Source organism: Sus scrofa, chromosome 2 (genome assembly GCF_054392235.1).
Source record: "Sus scrofa isolate SSC_HxYL_T2T_F1_AM1 chromosome 2, Sscrofa_HxYL_maternal_Yorkshire_Landrace_v2.0, whole genome shotgun sequence".
Classification (NCBI taxonomy): domain Eukaryota; kingdom Metazoa; phylum Chordata; class Mammalia; order Artiodactyla; family Suidae; genus Sus; species Sus scrofa.
Window position 1 is genome coordinate 155,002,171 of NC_139384.1, and position 27,358 is coordinate 155,029,528.

The following is a 27,358-nucleotide window of genomic DNA, read 5'->3' on the forward strand; positions in this document are numbered from 1 at the left end:
TGCTCTGGTTATGTGCTGTAGTCCTGCCACGTCCGTGGTCCTTGCTGCATGTTAAATAATAAAGCAGTTGTTAATCATTAGTAACCTAAGCAGGACAGCAGCAGGAAACTCAGGTCCACAAACCTGTATGCGTGTGTGTACGTGCGCGTGCGTGCGTGTGTGCATGCTCTAGAGACGGAGAGACACAGGGAAATGCCAGGGCGGGGAGCAGTGTAATAACTTACACCAGTTCTAGTTTAGAGATTTAGAACAATGGTAGTTAAATTGGGTTCCATGAGTTCCTTCTTGGGCATTGTCGGGTGATACGAATTCCATTTCTTAGCACCATTTTGTTTATAAAACTGTAGTAATTATCATCGCTGTGCAACTCAAATGCGTGAGAGGCCAACAGAGAGTGTTCCCTGGAGTTACTAGTGTTTGACTTTGCAATATGGGAATGTGGTATGCGTTGGAACTCATGTGGCTCATATATCCTGGTAAATACGCTGCTGTTACGTGTATGTATATACGGGTAAGGCCTTTATGTGCAACATCGGTGTAAGGTTTATTTCAAGAACAGGGTTTTGCTGGTGCAAAACAAATTGGAAAATTTCTAATGTGGGGAAAAATCAAAGAGGGAACATTTACTCAGAGATTTTGGGAGAACTTGGCTTTGCCATTTTCCAAAAGAAATAATTGTAGTGAACATTAGGTTAGGGGAATTGAGGGGTTTTTTTGGATTACTTGTAAGATTCCATTGTATCTCCTGCCCCCCCCCCGCCTTTTTTTCTTCCTTTTTCTTAGGGCCTCGCCTGCGGCATATGGAAGTTCCCAGGCTAGGGGTTGAATCGGAGCTGCAGCTGCCGGCCTAGCCACAGCCACAGCCGCCGGCCTACGCCACAGCCACAGCCACGCATCTGGGGCCTACGTTGCAACGTGCAGTAACACCGGATCCTTAACCCCCTGAGCGTGGCCAGGGTTCAAACCTGCATCCTCATGGATACTAGTCGGGTTCTTAACCCATTGAACCACAACAGGAACTCCTCCACTGTATTCTTTTCCATTAGCTGTTACTGACCTAGAAAAGGACGCAGCTTCCCACAGTTCCACGACAAAAGGTGCAAGGACTGATTTGTCCCTGCTGGTTGTTTCCTCTGCTGGTTGGGCTGGTGGCTTTATGAGCATGTATCTTCGGGCCATTGGGGTTATCCCTGTCAGCCGCCAAGTTATTTCTAATTTTTTCAAAACTTTCCAGTGTTCACGGGGTAGGGAAGCAAAATATTTTTTGTCCGGAGGTTCATCAATGCCTAGAGCAAGGCCATGTTCACACACCTGCTCTTCAAATCCCCAAGTTTGGAGTCATTCTCAGCAGCTCCCCTGAGGACCAGCCACAGCTGCGGTCCCTTCTCTGCCGGACTTCTTTGACCGTCATTGCTACCCAAGTTTCTCCTTAAGCACTTGGCCAAAGAAGAACCAAGAGGCTTCCACGGATTCTTGAATCATGGTTATGGACATTGTGGAAACTTCCTTCAGTACAGAAAATCATTTCCCCTCTGACAAATACTTGGCCGTAGGCTCTGTTCTGACTACTGTATAAAGGAATGAAAATTCTCCCCTACGCGTGAAAAGGTGCCCAACCTCATTAGTCATCAGGAAAATGCACATCAAAACCGCAGTGAGATACCATTTCACACCCACTAGAAAGGCTAAGATAAAAAATACAATCATGCACGTTGGCAAGGATGTGGAGAAACTGGAACCTTTGCGTGTTGCTGGTGAGAATGTAAAATGGCGCAGCTCTTTGGAAAGTAGTTTGGCAGTTCTTCAATAAGTTATGCATGTAGGAGTTCCCTGGTGGCCCAGTGGTTAAGGACTTGGCATTGGTGTTGCTGTGACCCGGCTTTGATCTCTGGCCCGGGAACTTCTGCGTGCCGAAGGTGCAGTCAAAAACAAAAGAGAAATGTGTAGCGTTACCATATAACCTAGCACTTCCACGCCTGGGTGTGTACTGAAGCAAACTGAATGTAGATGTCCCCACAAGATTTGTGCAAAGGTGTTCTTAGCAGCAGTATCCACAATAGCCAAAAAGCAGGCACAACAGCCGATGAATGGATAAACGAAATGTGGTCTAGCCAGACAATGGAATATTACTTAGTCATAAAAGGAATGAAGTATTGGAGTTCCCGCCATGGCGCAATGGGATTGGCAGCGTCTCTGGCATGCTAGGACACGGGTTCAATCCCTGGGCCAGCACGGTGGGTTAAGGACCCAGTGTTGGGACAACTGTGGTGACTCAGTTGCATCTGCAGCCCTGATCTGATCCCTGGGCTGGGAACTCCATATGCTTCAGGGTGTCAGAGGAAAGGACGGAAGGAAGAGAGGGAGGGAGGAAGAATCGATGATACAACATAGAGGAATCTGGAGAAAGTTTATGCTAAGTAAGAGGAATTCGACACAAAAGACTGTCACGTGGTTGCATGTCTATGAAAGGTCCAGACCAGGGAAGTCTGTTTCTAAGAGCTCTGGTTTCTACGAGCTGAGGGGGGGGAGGAGATGGAGAATGCCTGCTGATGTGTATGAGGGTGTTTTTTGTGGGGGATGAAAGTGTTATGTAGAAAGTGGTGCGTGATTCATAACTTTGTAAATATACTAGAAATTAATGAATTAGAAGCTTTAAATGGATGAACCGTACAGTATGTGAATTAAATCTCAATAAAGCTGTTACGTCAAAAAAAGAGTCTTTGCAGATTTGAACAGCTGTTTAGATTATGTATTATGTATTTTGTTATAAAATTTGGGAAACGTTTATGGTATGAGTTGAGTTTCATTTGGAAGAATGATCTCAATTGATCTGAGTCAGAAAGCTGGATGCGGCACAATTTGCAGATTTGTTCATGCTAGTTCATGCTAGAAAAGGCGAGGGATTGAGTTAGTAGGCGCCTTAGAGCTTTAAGGGGACAAGAGCAGTGGTTTCTGGAGCAGGTAGTCTCCAGGAAGGACAGCGTGGTTTTTCTGCTTTTCTGGGACTTGGCTTACTGTCCTCGAGACGGGGTAGGTTTAATTATAAGCACCACCAAGGGCTAAGCGCCCGGGGAAGAGCAAGAGCTGATTCCCTTTGGGAAGAGAGGTTTGCGGACATGAGCATTCCTTTTTAGTTCGATCTGGGAAATTTTCCGAGATTTTTTTAAGGATTTTTTTTTTTTCCTTCCTTGGACCTCAGTTCATCCATATACATGAAGAATTGGAGAAAGACTCCATGTGGATTGGCTCCAAGATGAGTTCAAGTTCTGCTCAGTTCTCACAGTTGACACATTTATTTTTTGCCCTGGAATGACAACAAGTCATTTATAAATACTCACCTTCCTACTTTTTGCCATCCCATCTCCACGGGGACCACTGGTTTGTAGAATGTCCTGTCCCGATGTCCTAGGGAGGTCCAAGATGAACCCATTCTTCAAGATGACCAAACCCATTGGGTAAGCAGAGCGTGAGGATGAATTTTGGTGGGTTTCCAGCCCTGTTGCCAGGTTGGCAGGTGGTTCTGTGCTGTGGAAAAAGTTGCTGCTGTTTGTCATTTATTTTCTGAGTAACACAAAGGGGGGGTTCAGAGCAGATGGGGAACCTTGTCACCACCTGCTGATTTACCTCGGGTGGGATGACTCTGCTGCCTTGGTGCCTTTTCCTCAGGGAGCTTCTTTGTCTTTGGCTGTTTTAATTTTCCTCCTGGTCACTTTTCCTTTTCCCAAGTGACTGGAGCAGAATTTTACTCTTTAACTCAGAGTCACTTTTAAGGCCGTCTCTGGTCATGCAGGCTCTGGAGTTGTTCTCCCCCACATTAGCTCTGCAACTTTGGTCAAGCTTTGCCAAATCTGTTTTTTTCATGCATGATTTTTTTTTTTTTAATGCTTTTTAGGGCTGCAGCTGCAGCATATGGAAGTTCCCAGGCTGTTGGAACAATCGGAGCGGTTGGCCTACGCCATAGCTGCAGCAGCACCAGATCGGAGCCACGTCTGTGACCTGCACCACAGCTCACAGCAACTCTGGATCCTGAACCCACCAAGCGAGGCCAGGGATTGAACCCACATCCTCATGGATACTAGTTGTGTTCATAATCCACTGAGCCACAACAGGAACTCCTCTTCATGCGTAATTTGGGGCTCATGACAGTACCGGCTTAGACGACTCGTTAGGATTAAACAAGGTGATAGCTGTTAGGCACTTACCCGACGTTTACTGACCGTCGAATTGATGCTTTTTGAAGGCGACCAGCAAGCAGTTAGTCCTACAGCTCCTGATGATAACAGAACAATTTAGTGGCTTCGTTACCCCTTTAGGAAAATGCTCATCACCCTTGTGCTTCAGTGTCTTCCACAGCAAACAGAGGGGAACCTTGCAGAGAGTTACTGCCCGGACTAAATGAGATAATAGGTGCGAAACCCTTAGGACGGCGTGTGGGATGCAGTAAGCGCTCAGTGGGTGCCAGCCACTTTTAAATTTTGAATCATTCCTGTACTTTCCGTGGAAAAAATGCAGAGGATGTTTGGCCCCCCCAGGGGACTGAGTCATTCCGGGTTGGTGAAACCTTGTCGCAGGGTTGACGTGCACGGCCAGCAGCTTGACTGCCCTTTTCTTCCTCTTTCAGCTGCACAGTTGGACAGCATTGGCTTCAGCATCATCAGGAAATGCATCCACGCTGTGGAAACCAGAGGTAAAGCTGTTTGACAGATGGCATTGTCGTCAGCGAAGGTCACGCTCCTGGTGAGGCGTCAGACCTGCTGCCTGCTGTTTCCCAATGTTAAGTGACTTCTTAACTCCCCAAGTGCCGTTGCTGTCAGTGTGTTTCCACAAGTTGTGTTGCTCAGAAGCGCAGCGGCTCTCAACCAATTTGGTGTCATCCGTCTCTTTGGCTGATCAGAAGAGTGTTTTAAATGCATCTGTATCAAATACCTAGGGTTAGAAGGAATCCGGTTATTGAAATTCTGTTAAATACTAAAAACCATGGTTGTGATATAGCCCTAGGTATGTTTCTTTGTTTACACTCGTGGGTCTGCTAGCTAACCCAATTCGGTAGTGACAGTTGACGATGTCTGCAATTGTGAGATGCTGGGAAAATATCTGTGATTTCTGACCACGCGACAGGTACTCCTGATGCTCTGGTCTCTTGCTCAGATTGTAGTGGAAAGAGATGCGTCCTTTCAGTCGGAGGTTCGTGAAAATAAAGACGTGATTGTTTTCTGAAGTTGACAGACATCTTGAATTCTCTAGTGGACCTCCTGGGGGGGTCTGTGGACCCCAGGTTCAGAACCCTGCTGTGGGCACTGTCCAGGTGGGAAAAGGGGTCAGGCCCTGCCTGTCACACGGTGGCCTTTCCTGGATGCACAGGAGCAGTGCTTTGGGGTCAGGGATGCTGGTTCATTACAGAGATCTCCGTCCCCTCCTCCGAGGACACACAGGAGAGTCCTCAGTTCCAGCAGTTTTGAGCTTTGCATGTGCTGCGCTGTTACACCCCAGAGACAAGCTCTCCAGGGTCTTCCCACTGGATTTGAAGTGAACCATTGTCGAAGATGGGACTCTTAGTTATTCTACAGCCTCTCTACCCACAAGCCCTTTTCATTTGTTTAAGGAAGATCTGTCTTTTTTTTTTTTTTTTTGTCTTTTTGCCATTTCTTGGGCCACTCCCGCAGCACATGGAGTTTCCCAGGCTAGGGGTCTAATCAGAGCCGTAGCTGCCAGCCTACACCAGAGCCACAGCAACGTAGGATCCGAGCCACATCTGCGACCTACACCACAGCTCACGGCAACGCCGGATCGTCAACCCACTGAGCAAGGGCAGGGATCGAACCCGCAACCTCATGACTCCCAGTCGGATTCGTCAACCACTGCACCACTACGGGAACTCCCAAGGAATATCTGTCTTTTAAAGTGGGATCCAGAGGTTCCCATCATGGCTCAGCAGAAATGAATATGATTAGCATCCTTGAGGACGCAGGTTCTATTCCTGGCCTCGCTCCATGGGTTAAGGATCCGGCGTTGCCGCAAGCTGCAGCATAGGTTGCAGATGGGGCTCGGATCTGGCATTGCTGTGCCATGTCATAGGTCGGCAGCTGCAGCTCTAGTTCCGCCCCTCGCCTGGGAATGTCCGTATTCTGCAGGTGCGGCCCTAGAAAGAAAAAGAAAAAAAAACAAACTTCTTTAAAAAGAAGTTTTCATTTAGCACAAAGAGAAGACAAGGACAGTGTGAGTTCAGTGCCATTGCAGCACTGAACTTGGGGGGAAGCGGGGTCTCCCCCTACCGCGGGTACGTGTATGTACATGCATCGTGGCGGGGACCGGGGGTGGCGGACCTCCAGAACTTGCCGAGCTTCGTCAATCATCCACCAGGAGCGGGGAGCGTGTCGGGCTCTAGGGAAGCCCTGGGACAGGAGTGGAGACGTTTCAGAAAGGATAGCCCTTCAGGCCACCACGTGCCTGGACAGTGGTTCTGCTCCTCAGCCATTTGGGGCCCATCCTGGGTCCCCCTAGCCTGTGAACCCTGCAGGATAACGTGCCTGCGTTCACAGTCCAGTTTAGCTGTGACATCCTGTCACCCTAGACCCCTTCCTTTTGTTGATGAATTCCGCTTCGATGGAGGTCTTGTTGAACACCATGCAGAGCCCGCCTTTTCCCAGATTTCACCCGGGAACTGTTACTGTGGCCCTAAAGCTGTGGCCCTAGCGAATGCTTTATTCACTCTCTCCTGCAGCTCGTCCTGGGGACCACGGCAAAGCAGGCAGGATCGCTGTACGGAGAGTTTCCGCTGTAATTCTTGGGGGAAAGATCAACAAGAAAGCAAATAAGACAGATGATTTCACACACTCTTAATTTCTCTAAAGAAAAGAAAACCTGCGAAGGCCCCCACCAGTGGAGTCGGTCGTGGGATCATTAGATTCGCTTGCATGGAAGCAGAGACCTGAATGTGAAAAGATCTAGGAGAAGACTGTTTCAGGGAGAGAGAATCCTAGACAAAGGCTGTGATTTGGGGGCACAAGCTTTGCGTGTGGCGTCACGGGAAGGCCCATGTGGTGGCAGCATCGTGAGCGTTGGTTGCTCAAACCATCAAAGGTGGGCCTGCCCTCAGCTGTGTAGGGCCTTAGAGGCCATGGGAAGTTTTCATCATGATCCAAAGGCAATGGGAAGCCCTTGGAAGCTTTTAAGAAAGGAGCTGGGGGAGTGGTTAATGAATCCGACTAGGAACCATGAGATTGCGGGTTCGGTCCCTGCCCTTGCTCAGTGGGTTAACGATCCAGTGTTGCCGTGAGCTGTGGTGTAGGTTGCAGACGCGGCTCGGATCCCTCATTGCTGTGGCTCTGGCGTAGGCCGGTGGCTACAGCTCCGATTAGACCCCTAGCCTGGGAACCTCCATATGCCGCGGGAGCGGCCCAAAGAAATAGCAAAAAGACAAAAAAAAAAAAAAAAAAAAAAAGAAAGGAGCTGGTTTGAGTGGATTTATACTCTGAGACATTCTTTTGGGGTCCTGGTTGGAGAGTGGACGTGAGAGGAATAAGAGGCAGCAGGAGACTGGTGAGTTGAGCGCCGGCAGAAAAGATGGGTCTGGGACCAACGGAGCAAAGACATTGTGCATCACTTGGGCTGAATGTACATGACCCGTGGTGACCTAATCCTCGGAGTTCAGTTAGTGCTGGTTCCTAGTCTGGCTGTGTAAAGGTAAACCCCTCTGCTCTAGGTGCACCTTTCCTAGGGTTCAGTGAAGCTGGCCCTCTTTTTTCTTGATAAAGACTATTTGTGCTACCCCCTAGCCTGGGAACCTCCAAATGCCGCCAGAGCGGCCCTGAAAAGGGGAAGAAAAAAATAACAATAATAAAAAGACTATTTGCGCCACAAATGAATGGATTTTTAAACTTCTCAGTCTTTCTTGGCTTATAATGTTGTCCCAAATTAAAAATGCCCTAACACCTCAATATTTGCATTCCGGATGTGACCATAGATCACCAAGTGTTTATTCTTTTCTGCAGTAGGAAATTCTTTGTCATTTCACTTCCGGCTTTTAAATTTAAAAAACCTGGTTAAAGACAACATGTTTTAAAGTCTGTGTTTCGCATCTTTCAAAACACTTCCAACGCTGCCTTGGCAAGAGAAGCGGGAGGCTCCCTTTGCCTCTGATGACTGAACTAACACGAGGGCTGAGGTGGGCAGCACATGCGTGAAATCCGAGACAGCTGTACCAAATCCCACTCCCTCGCTAAGAGCAGCGCTGAGTGACAGGGGACTTTAATTAGAGCCGCTTTTAGAAGGACCGAGAAAATGAAAAAAGTGCCTTTGGCCGGCTTGGCCTGCCTTGGGTTCTGACACGCCTCTAATTGAATCATCACTGTTTCTCTTCTCAGGGATCAACGAGCAGGGGCTCTACCGGATCGTGGGGGTCAATTCCAGAGTGCAGAAGCTGCTGAGTGTGCTGATGGGTGAGTGCGGCGGTGGCCCTGCCAGGCAGCTCCCAGGGCTTAAAGGGAGAGCCTCCTGGGAAGGGATCTGGGTGTCCCAGAGCTACGTCCGGAAATCAGCTGCCCACTCACCAGTGGTCGTGGCCATGGGCATTAGTAGCAAAGACACTGAGTAGGACTGGACAAAACAAAAAACGGCAGGTGCAAGGCACCACACCCTTCTGTCTGTAGACGCTGCGAGTGGCGCTCACGGGACCACCACACTCTCCTCTGTCCTGTCTCCCTCTGTCCTCTTGGAGATGGGCATCTCATGGGGTCCACCCATTGCCCAAGGGAGGTCAGCCTGTGGCCTGAAGAGGACTCAGACCTCATGTTCCCCGTGCCTGAGAAGGGACCGCCCCGACTCCCAGATTAAATGTGCAGCCGAGAAGTCCCCTGACCCTCTTTGCGTCCGATTTCCACCTCGTCTCTGTCACGTGAGCAGCAGAACCTCCTTTGGAGCTGGCTGGTGTAAATACAAAACCACTATCTCCAAATGTGCAGCTTTTGAATCAAAAACCCATGAGCCCATGAGCCACGCAGAGCCATGCAGATTTCCTGTATTTTTAGATATGAATGCAGGCCGCCTCGGGGAGTCACGTGGATCTAAATGGCAGACAGCTCGGATTTCACAGATCCGTGCCTCTTACTCATCCGCGTGGAAGCCCAGTCAGGCACTCTTAGGCTGTCACGCGGGGTCCCTGAGCTGTTCGGGGCAGGGACACGTCTCTTGGTCGTATTGGTCATTCCTTTTTACTGTCCCAGTTTCGCAAAATAATTTGTATACCTAAGGAGATCCCTCCTTCATGCTGATCAGAAAAACTGCTTCTTTTCGAGAGAGCTCCTTGCCTCTTGGAAGCAAAACCCTCATGTATGATAGTTGCACTGAGATCTTTTGTTTGAAATTCGGATTATTAGTGAGGTTCTCTTGCACTGAGAATCTGATTTTTGGTTCGGGTTTGGGGTAGAGTTAGTGTTGAAAAAAAAAAAACCAACTAAACTTTTTACTCTGAGGTGACTGTCGATTCCCATGCAGTTCTAAGAGATAATACAGAGCTCTCCGGAGTACCTCTTCCCACTTTGCTCCGGTGCTAACATGTTGCTAGATCACAGCAACAGTATCACAGCCAGGATGTTGATACGGTCAAGACGCAGAACCAGTCCATCACCACCTGCCTGAGCTCCCATCTCACCCCCGTCCTGAACCCCTGGCAACCACCCACTGGTTCTCCATTTCTGTGATTTTTGTCATTTCAAGGTTATTACATACATGGCGTCCTTTGGAATTAGCTTTTTTTCCCATCAGCATAATTCCCTTCAGAGATATTCAAGCTGTCCCGTATGTTAATAGCTCTTTTTCGTCGCTGAGTCGTAGGCCGTGGTATCTGTGGACCAGTTTGTCTATCCATTTATCCATTGAAGGACAGCTGGGTTTGTTTTAGCCTGGGGACAAATAAAGGTGCTAAAACCCTGTGTACAGGTTTTTGTATGAAGATTAATTTTTTTTTTTTCTGTGGGATAAATGCCCAAGAGTGCAGTAGCTGGGTTGTATGGTGATTTAGTTAATTTTTGCAAAATTCTAACGTAAGAAAGAATGGCATCTAACAGGTGTCACTCCTCGTCTTTCGTTTCCAATCTGACCTGCATGTGTTTGTGAAAGGTCTGCTCTCTGAAGCCGATGGTCAGGTGCTAGAGATGACACTTGAGACAGAGTCATTCCTTGTTTGCAAAGTGTCCAGGTAGGGGGTCGTTATGGATGTAAGCTGTCATTTATGATACTGGCACCTAACGCAGACTGGATCTGGAAGACAGAGTGGCGGAGGAGAGAACAGAAGAATTCAGAGTCAGAACTACTATGAACCGAAAGTATTGATTCCACTATTATTATTCTTATTTTAATATCTGGAAGTCCTTAAGGCTGGGACAGGAGGGTTCAAGCTGCACAGCGGGGGTGGCCTCTTTGGTTGAGGAACTTGAAATTATTCTAAGGATTTGGTTTTTTTGTTTTCTTTTTTTCCTCTGTAGGAAGTAAGATGCCATTAAATTTTTTAAGTAGTGGCGTTGTGTGTGTTAGTACTCTTTTGCACAAATGTGTCAAGAAGGCAGTTCAGAATAGGCTGCTTGTTCCCATTCCCGCCACGTCCAAGATGGCAGAAGCATGGCGGGGTCTGGTGGCTCCACATTGGTTTGAACCTTTCCCTACCCTTTCTTCTGGCTTCTCGGCATCCATGAGCTCTGCCTGTCTGTGTGTGGGCTCTGTTGTCTGCAGGAAGGTCTTGGATGGTGCAGCCTCAGCAGTCCTTGGCCCTTGCATCACTGAGAGGAGAGTGTCTCTCTTGATGGTTTTGACAGAAGGTCCCGGGGTGGACCACTGGTCAATATGGGGCCATTCAGGTGTTTCATTTCCCAGTCTCAGACCGGTCACATGCCCTACAGCAGATGGATCCCAACGGCCTGGATCCTACGCTTGTCTCTGGTGATCCCACACCACCTCTGGGAGACGCTTCCGCCATAGAACCCTGGGGACTAAGCAGGGTTATGAATAGAACGATGGAAGAGTGCTTTTCTGAAATAATGGCTGCTGGGTGATTCTTTTTTTTTCTTTAAAAGTATGTCCAACTTTTTAGATGCTAGGCATAACTTGGTAGATGCTCGTTTGTGTGGAGCACGTGTCTGTTCATGGCAACACATGGGGGAAGAGATGGCTGCGATAGATGAGGCAGGGCATAGCCAATCAAGGGCTGAGCCGGATGGCTGCTCTGATATCAGGGGAAAAGCCCAGGCTCGAAGTGACAGGAGAGAGAAAATCAACAGGGCTTTGTGACCAACTAGATCCAGGGGAGACGAGGGGGCAGAGAGATTTCAAAGACGGCAGATGATGATATGTAAGGTGACACCGATGACAAGAAGTATGACATTTTATATGAGTTGGCTAATTTAAAAAAGAGCCATCTTAGCTCAGCTGTGCTAATAAGCAAAGAGTAGTATGAAAAGATCTTGTTGTTAGCACTTTTCTTAGTGACCTTTGAACAAAATCGTTGTCCTGTCCTCTTCCTCAGTTTTCCCAGGGAATAATCATGAACATCTGAGAAATGTCGTGAGAAACTAATAACCAGCTGCTGAAAGTCACAAGGCCAGCCAGCTGTCTCTTCCAGGAGGACATTCAGATAGACTGGATTCCCAACAGAGGTTCCATCAGAGCTGAGAGATGCCCGCAGTGCAAGATCTAATGCAAAGGGTTATGAATGGTACCCAGGAGTCTCACCGGTCAATTAAGCTAAATTATGTGATTCTTGAAATTGAGGGATCCCCCATTAGGCCAGAGAAGCTCCAGACCTGAAGGCAGAGCCCTGTCTCCCTTCCCTTTTGTGAACGTTCCGTCATCTTCATCAATTCTGGGACTTGTCCTAGACTGGGTTAGCCACGAGTGTCAGCGAAATGCAGCTCCTGTGCTCCCAAACCTCTCCCTGACGTGGCCGGGCTGAGTGTGACCCGTTCATTCACGGATTCTTTGTTCTGTCGTCACTGGATGTCCTGTTATGGACCCCGGTGTTGAGTACGATTTGGATCATTTGTCAGTCCCTGAAAAATGGAATGGTGCATGTTTATTCTTGCAAGTGTGGATTAGAATTAGGTAAAACCAGAGGCTTGAATCACTCTGAGCTGCCGTCGTGTACTCGTGATACGTTGGGGGCTTTTCGACGGAGGAGGAATGGAAGAGCCAGACTCTGAGAAGTCCTCTTTAGGGTTGGGATTCCTTAAGAAAGCTGGCCAGAATTTCTCGTAGCATCTGCAGCGTGGTCTTGGGCTAGGGTCATGGCCTTCTGCTAGTGTCGTACCAAGCGCGACCCTTGTTCGCTTCCTCCGAGCCACAGAGGTCCCTCGTCTTTGAAGGGCGAAGAGGCGGAAGGCCTGCACATTCCTAGAAATGAAGTGTCTTCTGTGTGTGTGTGCGTTTAGGGTCCCCCCCCCCCCCGAATGTGAAGATGAAGCTTTCTAACTTTTAGCTCAACATTTACAAAAATGTGGATAGCTCTCAGCATGTCCCATGCATGTCTGCCTCTTCCTGTTTAGATTTTAAAATAACTTTTTCTGGTTAAAAGTTATGAATGGTCATAGTAGCAAATTTAGAGAAATGGAAAAACATAGAAGGAGGAAAATAAAAGTCATGCAGACCAGAGATTACCTTTATTGGCCATTTTATCATTATCACTATCACCCTTTAAATAGAATATTCTATAACATATGAATGCTTACAAATTGGAATCACACAGTGCATATATCCTTTTTAGCTATCTTTTTTTTTTTCATGTAACAATACAGAATTAATTTTCTTTGCTCAGCTTCCTCTAGAGTGTGATTGGGGGGGTGTATAGATGTACTGTAACTTTTTTTTTATAATTCATAATTGCATTTATTTTATTTTTAATGATTTTTATTTTTTTCCGTTACAGTTGGTCAATTTCTGCTGTACAGCGCAGTGACCCAGTCACACATATATATGCATTCTATGTCTCACATTATCCTCCATCATGCTCCATCATAAATGACTAGGTACAGTTCTCTGTGCGGTACAGCAGGACCTCATTGCTTATCCACTCCACATGTAAGAGTTCGCATCCATTAACCCCAGACTCCCGGTCCATCCCCACTCGCGTACTGTAACTCTTTGATCCACCCCCAATTCTCAGATCTATAGACTGATTTCAGTTCTTCACCGTATAGAAAGCACTCAGGGAAACATCCCCATAGGGGCAGGCTAGCGGAGTTCAACTGCTTGTCCGTTTGACTTTCCACAGATTATTTAAAGCCCTCTAATCTTCCATCTCTTTATCTGTAATAATAGCCTCTGCTCTGTACTAATGAGAGACTTAAATGAAAAGATACATGTGGGTTGCTGAGTCCTGAGTCTCCTCATGTTAGTCAATAAATGTTCACTGTTGTTATTTTTAATTTTTATATGCATATTTAATTATTTCCTTAGGGTTTGTTTTAAGATGTAGACTTGCTGGGTCAAGGTATGCACATGTCTTCAAGGCCTTTCATTAATATTCCCAAATTTGCTGTCAGCGCCCTCTAAGGTAAATGTCCTCCATTAACGCATATCCTTGCGGTCTTCTATTACTTTTTTGCCTTAAATTTTAATCGTTTTTTAAAATATTATTCTGGATGAGATGAGACATTTCCCCTGTGTTTCTTGCTGATTTTGTGTGTGTGTGTGAATTGCCTGTTTGTATTCATAGCCTGTTTTTCTGTTGATGTATTCATCTTTTGATTTTAAGATCTTCTTAGACATGGAGACTCTGTTACCAGTATTTTCCTCCAGATTATCATTTATCTTGAACTTTTTTTATGGTGCTTTTGGTTTTTGGTGTGTGTGTGTGTGTGTGTGTGTGTGTGTGTGTGTGTGTGTCTTAGGAATATTTTAAATACCCAGGAAGTCCAGTCTTTTATGAGGCCCGTCTTTTCTCTAGATGGCTTATGTCCTAAAAGACCTTCCCCATTCCAGGACCTCAGTTACTTTTTGTTTTCCTTAAAATACACCTGGAATATATTTACGCACAATGGAAGCCCACACTCCCTTTCCTCAAATCCCTGGCTGATGGACCAGTAACGACATAAGGAGAAAATATCCCTGTTTCCACAACTTCATAGTCATTTTCTTATACACATCGGAGTCCAATGAGGGAGTTTTCATATGCATTTTTCTAAAGGAAAACAAGTTCTTTTTCCATTTGTTTTTCTGCAGTTCTCTTTAAAAGATAATTTTTGCCTTTCATCTTTAAGGTTTTTCTCCTGATTTTTTGCTTTATAGCAAAAATTCTAAAACTTATACCCATATCCATGACATTTGTTTAAATTTCTTTTGGACTGCTGTTCTTCTTCTTCTTTTTTTTTTTATTCTTTTCGTAATTGTTTTTAACTCAGGGAATTTTATGACATTTATAGTTGCGCAATGATCATCATAAACTTTTTATAATTTTATAATCGGATTTTCAGTGTTCCTCCTAACTTTGTTCGTTTCAGGTCTGCCTTTATTATTTTAGTCTGTTTCTTTTTTTTGTTTGTTTTGATGTCTAATTTCACAGCAGATAATCTCCATATTTTTCTGAATTTTGTTTGTAATTCAGAAAAGATGCTTTCGGAAGTGTTTTCAGAGTGCTTTGGTTTCTGTGTTTTATGCCAACGAGTATTTTATCATCTTTTTAACCTTCCTTTTAATTCACCCAGAACACAGAGATGTTGATAAATCTTTGCCATTCAATTCGCTCCGTGTAGCTCCTCCTTGTCTGGTTTTCCTGTATCCTGTTGGAATCAGCCTCTCACGGGCAGTTAGAGCGCTCTTGGACATGATTCAGTCCACCTCTCTGGCACTCTTCAGTCCCGTAGTGTGGACCTTCCTACGCTCATGAACAGGTTTCGCCTGGGCTGGCTCTTCAGTCACGGTTTTGGGAGAAGGGGAGTTACTTCCTGGTGACGCTCAAGTGGGCTCTGATTGCTTGCTTGTCACTCTCATGCTTCGTCCAGGACCTTCCCCTTCTGATCTCACGTCCCTTCATATAACCGGACAAACATCCACTTGTCTCAGTCTCATCTCACTGCCTGGACTGTAATGTAATGTCAGAACACTGAGCTTCCCCCGTGTGTTGCTCTGGTGGTGCCAGGGTTCGGGGGGCGGGGGGCGCCAGTGCAGCATGGCACCTCTCCCTGGTGTGGCCTGGGCTATACTTGAGGGCGGGCAGAGGGCTGTTGCCTATCACGTTCTTCCCGCTGATGGTCTTCTGGGCTTCACCTGCATTTTGCTGGTGGATATTCCTCTAGTGACAGGCAGAATGTTGGCTGGGAGCCCAATTTTCTGTGCTGTTGAGACTCTGTGTCCCTTTGCATGCGTGTGGGTCTTTATTAGTATCTCACAGTGGTGAAGGAATGCACGTTCAGTGTTGCTGTTTTTTTTCACTTCTTATCCTGTAACTTTTTCCTGTTTTGTTTTGGTTTCGGTTTTGGTTTTACTAATGTCTAAAATAAGGTTACTGCTGCAGGGAACACACGGAAGGTATTAAATTGTGATGCTTTAAAGCACCAAGTTACAGTAGCATGCCTTACCCACTGACCTCTGATCCAGCCATGAACCATCCTTCTGAATCTTCTGGGACCTTTTTTCTGGGCCCTTCACCTCTAACACCCTCTCAAATTGTAGCCTAAACGAAAGCAAGCAAGGACTTCCTTCCAAAGAAGCTCTAAAGTGTTAGGCGTTCTTTATGACAATTTATGACAACTTCTAAGACTAAAGGCTCACCTGAGTGGAAACAGCACAATCTTTGAAGACAAGCTTTATGGCAACAGCAGAGCCATGCAAATTGTGCGCTTCCAATTTTACCCACCAGCAAAGGGGACCAGACCCATGATGGCCAGGTCTGGGAGAAGGTCGCTATTAACCACAATCCTTAGTTCCCAGAGCCTGGAGCGAACCCTCACCTTTGCCTGTGCACATGCTTCAGACGGGTTCTCCCGAGTCAGGGCCTTGAGATAATAGGAGCTTTGGGATCTCAGAACCGAGGTGCCTATAGCTACTCTGGATTCTTAGGCACTAGATAAGGAGCCTGATTAAAGTGTTAAGAGGTATGACTTTTATAATCAGAAAATAATTGGATAGAGTAAACAAATGTGCTGATCACCTTGCTAAGTATTAAATCTGGTCTTGAAAGAAGTACCTGTAAGATAAATAAAGTAAATCTTAATTTACATGGGGGGAAGTATGCTGAAAAACTGTAATTGTAATGTATACATGTAAGGATAACCTGACCCCCTTGCTGTACAGTGGGAAAATAAAAAAATAAAAAAATAAAAAAAATAAAAAATAAAAACATCTTCCTCAAAGATGTCATGGAGTGTGAAAGGTTCAAGAAGAGTTTAGAAAAAGACAAAAAAAAAACCAAAAAACAAAAAACCCCCAAAAACAAAAACCTAATGCTTAAATGCAGGAAAGTGAGACTGTATGATAGTTCCTCGGGAATGACATACACATCAGTGGAATAGGCAGCAGATTCCAGAAACAGGACTCACACCTGTACGGTCAAATCCATCTTTGATAAAGGGGTCGGAATAGCTCCATGGGGAAAGGATAGTAGTTTGAACAAATGGTACCAGTGCAATTGGACAGCCATATAAGAGAAAAATAAATTCATCCCTTAAACTATATACAGACATTAACACAAAATGGATCTTACTTCTAAGCCTAGGAGATAAAACTCAAACTTTGAGAAGAAAATATAGGAAAAAAGTCTTTGTGATCCTGGTTTAGAAAGACTTCTTGGATAGAACGCAAGAAGCTGGAGCCATAAAAGCAAAATCTGATAACCTGAACTTTATCCAAATAAAAAACTTCTGCTCTTTAAAATGTATGAAGGGGCATTCCTGTCATGACGCAGCGGAAACGAATCCGACTGGGAACCATGAGGTTTCGGGTTTGATCCCTGGCCTCGCTCAGTGGTTTAAGGATCCAGTGTTGCCGTGAGCTGTGGTGTAGGTCGCAGACCCGGCTCAGATCCTCCGTTGATGTGGCTGTGGCCTGGGAACCTCCATATGCCACGGGTGTGGCCCTAAAAAGACAAAAGACAAAAATAAATAAATAAAACGTATGAAGGAAAAGAAAAGACAAGCTACAGTGTGGGAGGAAATATTTGCAAAATATACATCTGATAAATGACTTGTACCTAGACTGTGTTAAGAAGAGCTATTGCAATTCAGTAGTAAGAGCATGGCCAACCCAGTTTTTTAGAAATCTTTTCTAAGCCAGGATTACAAAGACGTTTTTCCTGGTTTCCTGTGCCAACCTGACAAGATTTGAACAAATATTTCATGAGAGGAAATGTACACATGGCCAAAAACCCCATGAAAAAATGACCACCATCATGAGTCGTCAGGGAGAAGCGAATTCTAAAAACGAGTCCTTTCTCCACACCTGCTAAAATAGCTAGAATTTCACAATGAAACCATATCACGTGTTGATGAAGAAGTGAAACGAGTAGACTTCTCCTCTTGGCTGGTGGGGATGCAGAGTGCCCCCCCCCCCCCCCGTTTTGGAAGACAATTCGATTTTGATAAAGTTCATATACTTACTCTGTGACCCACGCCTACGTATTTTACCCAGTTCTACTCCCAGGTATTTACCCAAGAGCTGAAAAGGCAGACCATGAGACCTGCATGCATATGGTCGTAGCAGCTTTACTCATAACACCCAAAAATTGGGAACACCCCAAATGTCCAGCAGTTAATCGGTCGATAAACAAGTTGTGACATGTCCATAACATTGGATACTATTCAGTAAGAAAAGGATTGAACTCCTGGTGTGAGGGACAGCGTGGATGGAGTTTACGAGTATTACGCTCTGGACAGTGGTTGCCAGGGGCTGGAGCTGAAGGGAGAGGACTGACTCGAAAGAAAGAGGGGCAAGAGAATTTTTTTTGGAGGGGGGGAGGTGACAAAAATAACTTATGTCCTGATTGCGGTGGTGGTTACATGACTATGTATATTTGTCAAACATCATGGAACTGTGCCCTTTGTAAAGCCAGGTGTACGTCAGTAAACTTGATTTTAAAGTACACATACCAGAGAGGATTCTCGACGTTCCTTCTCATTAAAAAATGCAAATGAAAGCCGATGACCTTTTTTTCAACCTATCAGGTTGACTGAGATCAAAGCGTTTGATTACATATTGTTGTCAAGGATCTGGGGACACAGTCACACTCATACTTAAATATCATGATACCACCTCTAAGTGATAGTTGAGCAGCATCTTTCAAAATGAAAGATGCACGTATGTTTTGACTCAGAAATTCCACTTTACGCGGAGAACAGACTTGTGGTTGCCAAAGGGGAAGGGGAGGGAGTGGGATGGACTGGGAGTTTGGGGTTAATCGATGCAAACTCTTGGCTTTGGAATGGATCAGCAGTGAGATCTGCTGTGTGGCCCTGGGAACGATGTCTAGTCACTTGCAATGGAGCACGGTGGAGGATATTTTGAGAAAAATATGTGTATATCTGACTGTGGGACTCGGTTACTTTGCTGTACAGTAGGAAATTGACAGAACACGGTAAACGAGTTGTAATGGAAAAAATAAAAGTCATTAAAAAATAAAAAGGATAGCAATAATGATGTAAAAAAAAAAAAAAGAAACTCCACTAGGAGGACTTTCTCCTACAGGTAAGACATATACAAGGACACAGTAGCTTGTGTCAGTGTTTACTGTAACCAAAACGAGAGCACAACCTTAGTCTCCATAAACAGGGGCATTAGCTACGGTGCAGGAGAGTCCTGTAAGTAGATTCATTTGTATACTGATGCGGAACAGTTTCTTAAGCTACCGTTAAATGAAAATAGCAGTGCTCAGGACGACATCTGTAGTGTGTGCTTCAAGTTGTGTTTTTCGAAAGCGGTACCTATGCCTCTAAGTGCCTGTTTGTGTACACACTGTTAAAGAGTCACCCCCGCCCCACACACACAACTGGTATTACGAGTTGCCTTTAGCATAGGAAAGGTGTATCTTTGGATGGGTGTCTGTTCGTTTTGCTTGAATATGTTTTTACCTTCTCATATATATGTGCATATATTACCTTCTCAGTTAAGGAGAAGAGCTTTTAATTTGCATTCATTATAATGGGTCATTAGGAAGTGGGGACTGCACAGGTGACTTTCTTCACCACTGCTTCCACTAGGTCCTTGGCGTCTTTGTCAGCAGCCTGATGGTGGACTTGGATCTTGGCTGATCCAATAGGACATGTGTTAAGACCTCTTGCCCCTGGAACTACCACTTCTAGTCCAGGTCTCCTGCTTTTCTGCGTAGATGCGGGAGTAGGCTGAAGAGGAAACACACTCATCTCATTGTCCCCGTATAATGCCTTTTTGTACGTTGGACTGCTCCTCTAGCTCCGTTACCAAGTGGTCAAGTGGCACGATGGGGAGAAATGTACTCAGTTTTGAAGAACATTCTCTGTCGGGCACCTGCATCGTGCTCAGATGCTGCTAGGAAGCTTCTGTACGTGAGGGGAGCATCCGTAGGGAGGTGTGGCGGTTAGTGGCACTTTCTGAACCAGGGGTAGCTTGGGAGGCTGTATTCAATTTAGTCTGGACATGTGGTGCATTAAAACGGACGGGCTCAAGTTATGAACCTTGTCTCAACGGTGCTATAAAAAGCCCTTTAGCCGGGCTGTAATTTGACCCTCCCCTCTGTCAGGTTACACAATATTCCTATGGTTACAGAGCCCGAATAAGTGGAAGCTAATCATTCGTTTGCTAAATGTGGTTCGTGGAACAGTTCACATCTCCCAGACCTGCCAACTGTGCCTGTTGGGTGTCATGTTCGCTCTTCTTGGGTAGAAGTTGGTTCGTTGCTCAGAAAAATGTACAGTAACGCTTGTCTCGCATCCAGAAGCCACGCGCCATGGCAGCTCTCCATGTGTCTAGGGGAGGAGGGGGAAAAAAAGCAAAGGTTTTTGGTCTGTACGCTTTTGCAGGAAGAATCCATTAAGGGAGTGTGAGATGGCACAACGAGAAAGCAATTCAAACTGCAAAGGTTTTGGATATTTGGAAAAATCACACTTTGTTACTTTTCGGAAGTCTTCTGTGACAGAGCTCTGCGGAGTTTACCATCCTATGGCCCTAGAGAAAAACTCATGCCCTTTAGGTTATTCCTCGTTTTTTTACTGCGACAGGACAGGCGTCATTATGGCCCAGGATCACCTGCAAACACACAGATACACTGCCATTAGGAGCCACACATTTATCGAACGGGGGCCCTAGCCTCTCCGCGTCCAAAACGTGTCAGGAGAGCATGATGGGGGCAGTAGCTGCCAACCGGATCGATGTCCTTCCTTGGGGATTAAAGCCTAAATCCTTTAAGTCACCCGTGATTATTTGGCCTCTTCCTACGAGCATGCAAGCGGGTTCTTTCCCAGTAGATAGAAAATGAGTTGTGCCCGCCTGTGGCTTTTTTCCCTTTCCTGCCGAAGGGCTGTGGGCCCTGCAGGAGGAACCTGTTTCTTCTCAGAGACAGTCCAGTGGCAGACCAGTGGCTGTCTCCGTGTACCTGCTCTGTCATTCAGGTCTCTTTGGATGGTAAAAACCAGAAAACCTGACCTCAGCTGGCTTAAGGAAAAGAGGGAACATAGTAGGTCACGTGATTAAAAAGGCCTGGCGAGATACGAAGGCTCCAGCCATGTCCTCCAGACCCACTCTTTCTGCTCTTGTCCTCTTGGCTTTGTCTGTCAGGCTCCATGCAGTGGCACCTAGAGCAGATGGATAGCCTCGCAGATGCAAGCGGAGCAGGAAACAGGTGTCTTCCCCCTCTCTGCTGAAAAAGTCCTGGCCTTCGTTCTGACCGGCCTGGCTTGGGTCTTGGGCCGTCCCTAAACCAGTCACGGGGTCCAGAGACATCTCATTCCCACCGCCAGAAGGGTATGGGATGGGTGGTTGTGAAGGGTAGCAGCCCACCTGAAGGTGAGGTGCTGTGCAAACCAAAATGGGAATGGGAGCGGAGAGGCAGATGATTCGTCTCTAGTCCAAGGGAGCTGGATTCTCCCTGCAATGCCCTAAAAGACTGCAGTTCCAGCTACCTCGCCTGCGAGAAGATGGGCTTCTGCTGGTCTGCGAAGCAGTTCATGTTTCCTAGCCTCTGCTTCTTGTTCTCACCTGCCTGCGTGGCCCTCAGAAAGCCTACGAGAATCATCTCTTCTTTTACCATACAGCTTATTTGAAATACACACATTTCTTTGAAAGTCTGCACAAGAGAAAACAAAGGAAAAAATGATCAGAAGTTGATATGGTGATATAATTACGGTGGTTTTCATTGCACATCTTGGTTTAGGGCAATTTAAAAAAAATATATATATGAGTTCCCTCCTGGCTTAGCAAGTTAAGGATCCAGTGTTTTTACTGCCGTGATGCAGGTTTGATCCCTGGACTTGGAATTTTTTATGCCACAGGTGCAGCCAAATAGATATATATATATATACATAGAGAGAGAGAGAGAAATGGAATATATGCAGTAATGGAATCAAGTCATAGTTGAGAAAATATAAAAACCACAGTTCTACCCCTCTAAACCAACCACTATTTTAATTTTAGAGCATTTCCTTTCGGCCTCTGTTCATATGAGTTTCTCACAATTTTTTAAAACTTGATTTTTTTTTTTTTTTTCCTGACATACATGATAAGCCAGCCCTTTTCCATTTTGCTGTGTAGTCATCATTGTCATGGGCAGGCAAGATTATGTTCCATCAGGAAGGTACCACGGTTAACTTAATCATCCCACTATTGGATGTTTTAAGTGGTTCTTTAAAATGTTTTCTGCTGTTATAAAGAACAGCGTATACAGAGCATTCTGAGTCTGTGTGCCTTTCTAAAACCGTATTTCCTGAGGATCAATTGTGCGACGTGGGATTACCGTTTCCAAGTATATAAACATTTGTACGCCTTGATACATACGGCCAAATTGCTTTTCAAATCTGTTGGATTTATCTCATCTGCCTCCAGCCGTGTCTGAGCTGATCAGTTTCACTGCATTTTAGCCAGCAGTAAATATTGAGGTTTTTAAACATATTTTCTCATTTAATAAGCACAAATAGGGGGTGTTTGTGTTTCACTTTGGATTCCTTCGCTTAGTAGGGCGGTTGACTGTTTCTGTGTGTGCTGGTTTTTTAGCTGCATTTACTGCCCTGTTTTACCCATTGTTTTTTCTTCGTTTTAGACCCCAAAGCGGCTGCTGAGACAGAGGCAGATATCTGTGCCGAGTGGGAGATCAAGACCATCACTAGCGCTTTGAAGACCTACCTAAGGTAGGGACTTTCCATTCGCAGGGCATGGTGCCAGCTTGCTATCATGCAATCAGGAAGAAAGCAGTTTTATTTTCAGCCTCCAGAGAGCTGCTGGGTGGGCGTCTGAGATGTGGAAAGAGCTTGTGTGTGGGAGCAATGAGCTCAGCTGGTCCAACCAGTTGTAAATCATCCACCGTTGAGGTGTTGCCGCTGTGCAGGGGTGCACGAGTGAGTTGGGACACTGTGCTCTTTTTGAGAGGCTCCTGTGTCCATTCGCCATCAACAGGACCTAAAATATGGCATTCTCCGAACCCCCTGAATAATGGGCTAAGAAAACAAGGATTCACATACCCCATGCTGTGGAGAATCCAAGATTCTACACCCTGTGTGTGTTGAGAATTCTGTGCATTGTGCAGATAAATTGCTGATGCAGCTCTTTAAAAATGAGAACTTAATGGAAGTCCTTCTTGACGCCGGCTTAGATTGGAAGGTGATACTTTATTGGAGAAGAGACTGTTTTCATTGTAATCATATGTGTGATATTACTGCCCCCTCCCACCCTTTCCTTGATTGTTAAGGGAGTGGGCGGTGGGCTAGCCACTTACCTTTCTGTTTCACAAGTAGCCTGAGAGGTATGCTGGCCTTGACATGTGGGAGAGGGTAGGATCGTTCTCGTCCGTGTTCACCTTACACAGGCAAGTTCGGGGTCTGGTCTTAAGCAAAGAGAATTATAATCGGGAAGTAAATGGGTGAAACTCATGAATTTGTATGAGTTTTGTGAAGATTACTTGGCTTGCAGGCCGCAGAAAAGGAATTGGCGATGCAGGTTTTATTGGCTCTTGAGGAATTACTGGAAGGATCTTGGAGTCAAGAGTAGGTTGAAATGGGAGTTCGCGTCATAGCTCAGCGGAAGCGAATCTGACTAGCATCTCTGAGGACGGAGGTTCGATCCCTGGCCTTGCTCAGTGGGTTAAGGATCGGTGTTGCTGTGGTGTAGGTTGTAGATGCGGCTTGGATCCTCCATTGCTGTGGCTGTGGTGTAGGCTGGCAGCTGCAGCTCTGATTTGACCCCTAGCCTGGGAACTTCCGTATGCCACGGTGCGGCCCTAAAAAGACAGAAAGAAAAGAGCGTAAGATGAAACGCAAGTGATAACGAAGCGTTGAATTAGGGGATCCAATGAGAATAAAATAAAATCTGAACCAGGAATGATGGATAGTCTGTCGAAAGCTTGTCATTTGGACTATCAGTAAAAACAAACAAACAAAAATACCCTCAAGTTTACAGATAAACATATTCGTTAAACGTATTCATACCCCAAATATGACCATTGCAGCTGGCACAAAACCATAGGGTAGAGTTTTGCCTTCATTACTTATTTGTGCATGTCAATGTTGATTGGCTAAGAGAAAGTAAGTATTTTTTTTTTTTAATAGCATGTAAAATGTAACTGTCTCGTGCCTCACATTGGGGTTCTAGCCCTTTGGCATTCTGGAGCAACATTCCATAGTGCATCTGCCGCAAAAACACCCACAAAAGTCTCTCATAGTGTTTCTAGATGAAGTGACTAATAATGAGCTGCCAGGAAGACGCAAGTTGAAGCACAGGTACTTGCCGATGTGGGGTCAGTTGCCTGTGTCTTAGACACATCTTCAGATGCTCTCAATGAGGGCGACTCACTGAAAAGGACATCTCTTGGTTTGTCCTAGACGTTTGCAGTCGCACTTTGCTAGTTGTGACTGTGAAACCTCAGTTGGATCCTTCCCCTTCAAAAGGACAAAGAATGAACATTTCAGGTGAAATTCTTGCAGGACCCTTTTAAAAGGGAAACTTAAGTTGGAGGGAAGGCTGTTCTTGCCCGTGATCTTTGATTCCGAGAAACGTGATGCAGTCTGGCAGCCTCCGGGCTGCCATGTAGAGAGACCATGTTTTCGTTCAGCTGACGAGTGTGTATCCTTTTATTCCAGAATGCTTCCAGGACCCCTCATGATGTACCAGTTTCAAAGGAGTTTCATCAAAGCAGCAAGTAAGTTTTCTTTTCATCACAGTTTGACGGGAAAGAGACTCGATTTTTCTATTTCAAAAAACAGTCCGTATCCCAAAATAAAGTATTACCTAACCCCTCTTATTCCGGGTATAAACTACTCACATACACGCTCCTGAAACTGTTGCAGAATTGAAGTGAAACCAAGTCAGCTTGCTAAGGCCCTCCTAACCCCATCAAAAGTCCAGTGGAGGGGAGAAGCTTGGGAAGTGAGTTTTGGGTTGGGGAGGGGGGAGAGGGGAGAAAAGCAAGTTTGCCTTTTTTCTCATTTGGATTATTGAGGTTCTAACTCCCTGGGTTTTTTTCCCAGCCTGGAGTAGCATTTTTCGGAATGAATCAGACTCTGCACATTACCTAAATTGAGCATCGGATGTGCTTCTCTGAATACGGCCCCATTTATATAACGTCGCAGCCTGCTTTTGCGATGATGGCTGGCGTTTACCGCTTCCCATCATTCCTCGGCTTCATCATCCGAGTCCCTAGCGTCAGATTACTTGTGTTAAACTACGTGGGGATTAGGTGCAAACCACCCTAAGGGTACTGGAATCAGTCTACGTGGGCTGGCCCCCTGTAAGGGGCAGCAGGGTTCTCTCTCAGATTTAAATCTGGCCTGAATCCCCACCCTGCTATTGTATCAATAGCCTGTGCCTCTCCCTGCCCCCTTGAGGCTTTCAGTGTTTGTTTACCCGGGTAGTTCCCACTGGCCTAATTTAGTCGTAGCTAATGTTCTGGGGGCCTCGTCTACTGGTCCTGGTCCCCGGAAAACGGGGGGGTGGGGGGGGAGACACGGCAGAAGGCTGGAAGTGAAGGGAGTGTTTATGTGTTGCTTTCTCAGAGAAATTCCAACCCCCTAGCAACCATTCTCTAATGAAACCTCACCTCAGTCTTATAAATAGGTGTGCCTGCTTCCCACAGACACAAAGCCATGTGCCCACGTTCAACCAGGAGCATGGGACCGTCCATGACTGAGGTTCCAGAAAGGTTGGCAGCAAGAATTTCCTATTCCATCTGCCGTTCCTTTCTCCTCCCCGGGCTGCTTGTCCCACATGACCTGAGAAGAACTCCATTCCCTTGGATTCCTTGGATGCCGTCACGGGTGTTAGTTTGATATTGGAGGCCCCTGCAATAGTGTTCATGCACAGTTTGTTTATCGCTGGACGAGGGCAGCAAGTTCCTTCCTTCCTTGAAGCGAAGCCGTCGCTCGGGGGAGCCAGCTGCTCCCAAGTTCGTTCCTGCTCTGCGTGTGCAGGTCACTGGCTCCATTTCATCACGTCATCTTTTTGGCTTGAATTTCTGGATGGGCTTTTTTAAATGAACTCCGTTACAGAAAGCACCCTTAAAAGCCCTTCCAGATCTGGTCGTCCTGTTCCTGAGTGCTCAGAACAGGGTCTTGGTCCTTTGAGAAACCCTCAGCCTGTGGGGTCCAGCCTTTGGTTTCCGTCGATGTTTTCTCGTAAACCGATGCAGCTGTGACACTGATCACCTGTCCCCCCGCTTCCTTGCAGAGCTGGAGAACCAGGAGTCTCGGGTCTCTGAAATCCACAGCCTTGTCCATCGGCTCCCAGAGAAAAATCGGCAGATGTTGCAGATGCTCATGAACCACTTGGCAAAGTAGGTTTCAGGTGGCTTGCTGGCCTTTTTCTCACCCCCAGCAAGCTCTTGTCTCAGTTCTAAAGCTGGTCTCGGCTCTGCTTAGGTCTCCTTCTCCCACTGTTGCATCAGGTGTGCTGGGGGCTTCGGGAAGAAACGCGTGAAGTGTTAACTGCAGTGGGAAACAGCCACAGGCGGCAGACGGGCTTTGCCAAAGAGGCCGGGGCGGTGCCCCTGCTACCAGGCCACCAGAGTCTGCCAGGAAGTTTGTGTTCTTATGATCATCTGGGGCCAACAGGCATGTGTCATCCATGATACCAGATCACCACGCACATTTTTCGGGAGTTAGATGTTCTTGCGATAATTCAGGACAAACAGGAATATGTTGTGGGTTTGCAGACCTTGGATTTGGAATAAAGAGGCCTGGATTCTCTTCTTAGCAAGCCACTTACCTGGGCCTGGGCAAGCCACTGACCTCTCAATCCCTTAGTTTCTTTAGCTGTCAAATATGCATAGTAGGCTCCCCTTTCTCTATAATGTCATTGATGTTTCAAGTTGCATGTGGAGCTCCCATTGTGGCTCAGCAGGTTAACCCTACATAATGTCCATGAGGATGCGGGTTCGATTCCTGACCTCGCTCAGTGGGTTAAGGATCCCTTGTTGCCATGACCTGTGGTGTAGTTCGCAGATGCAGGTCAGATCTGGCATTGCTGTGGCTGTGGTGTAGGCCAGCAGCTGTAGCTCCAATTCGACCCCTAGCCTGGAACCTTCCATATGCCATAGGTGCAGCCTTAACAAAAAGGAAAAATAAAGCTGCATGTGTTTAAAGCCCTTTAAAGGGTGGAGGCGTTGGCAGATGCCCACTTGCCCTCTGAATTGATCCCAGAAAATCAGTGGGGGCCTCATCTCACTGCTAGGAATATTTATCTTCTTGGAATGGTTTGGACTGTGTGTGTATTTCGTGGTGCTTGACCCTTTTGGTTTAGCCTCATCCATACCCCTTGTTGTATCAGCCACGACACGTGGGTGGGTTCCCACCTTCTCTTAACTTGGAGGATGCTCTTGACTGCAGACTAGAACATAGGAAAAGGCAGTCGCTGGCAGCTCGCTTACACTGTTCACCTCTCCGTTCTGTGGAACCGACGTGTCATAAATTCAGCCCTTACCCACCCTCGGTTCTCCCATTGAGTCATTTCTTTGGAATAAGTTAAAACTCTGATGATAGAGATTATCATGGTTTATATTCGTATTTCTGCCAAGTCCTTGCTGTTGTAGAGAGAGAGTACACAGGTTACAATAAAGAGTCCCACAGGTCTTCATTATGGAGGAACGAGGGTGTTTTGCATGTTGGTGAGAAGCAATTCGGCAGAGTCGAGGGTTGCTCCATTATGGTCACATTTTTTTTTCTTGCCACACCTAATCAGAACTGCATGTTCAGAAACAATTAAGCATAGCCAA

General features: G+C 46.1%; 1 protein-coding gene across 23 annotated transcripts in view; it reads left to right on the forward strand.

Moving 5' to 3' along the window:
* The window catches only part of ARHGAP26 (Rho GTPase activating protein 26), a 457,576-nt gene that overhangs the window by 265,939 nt on the left and 164,279 nt on the right, over positions 1 to 27,358 (forward strand). For 17 of the 23 annotated variants that reach the window (XM_021085446.2, XM_085014882.1, XM_021085449.2 and 14 more), the window contains 5 exons: positions 4,622 to 4,687; positions 8,364 to 8,438; positions 22,202 to 22,289; positions 24,234 to 24,292; positions 25,816 to 25,921. In XM_021085446.2, the coding sequence (XP_020941105.2) occupies positions 4,622 to 4,687; positions 8,364 to 8,438; positions 22,202 to 22,289; positions 24,234 to 24,292; positions 25,816 to 25,921 (394 nt within the window). Of the gene's footprint in view, positions 1 to 4,621; positions 4,688 to 8,363; positions 8,439 to 22,201; positions 22,290 to 24,233; positions 24,293 to 25,815; positions 26,504 to 27,358 lie in introns of all 23 variants that reach the window. The other 6 variants (XM_085014881.1, XM_085014883.1, XM_085014889.1 and 3 more) reach the window with 2 other exon arrangements.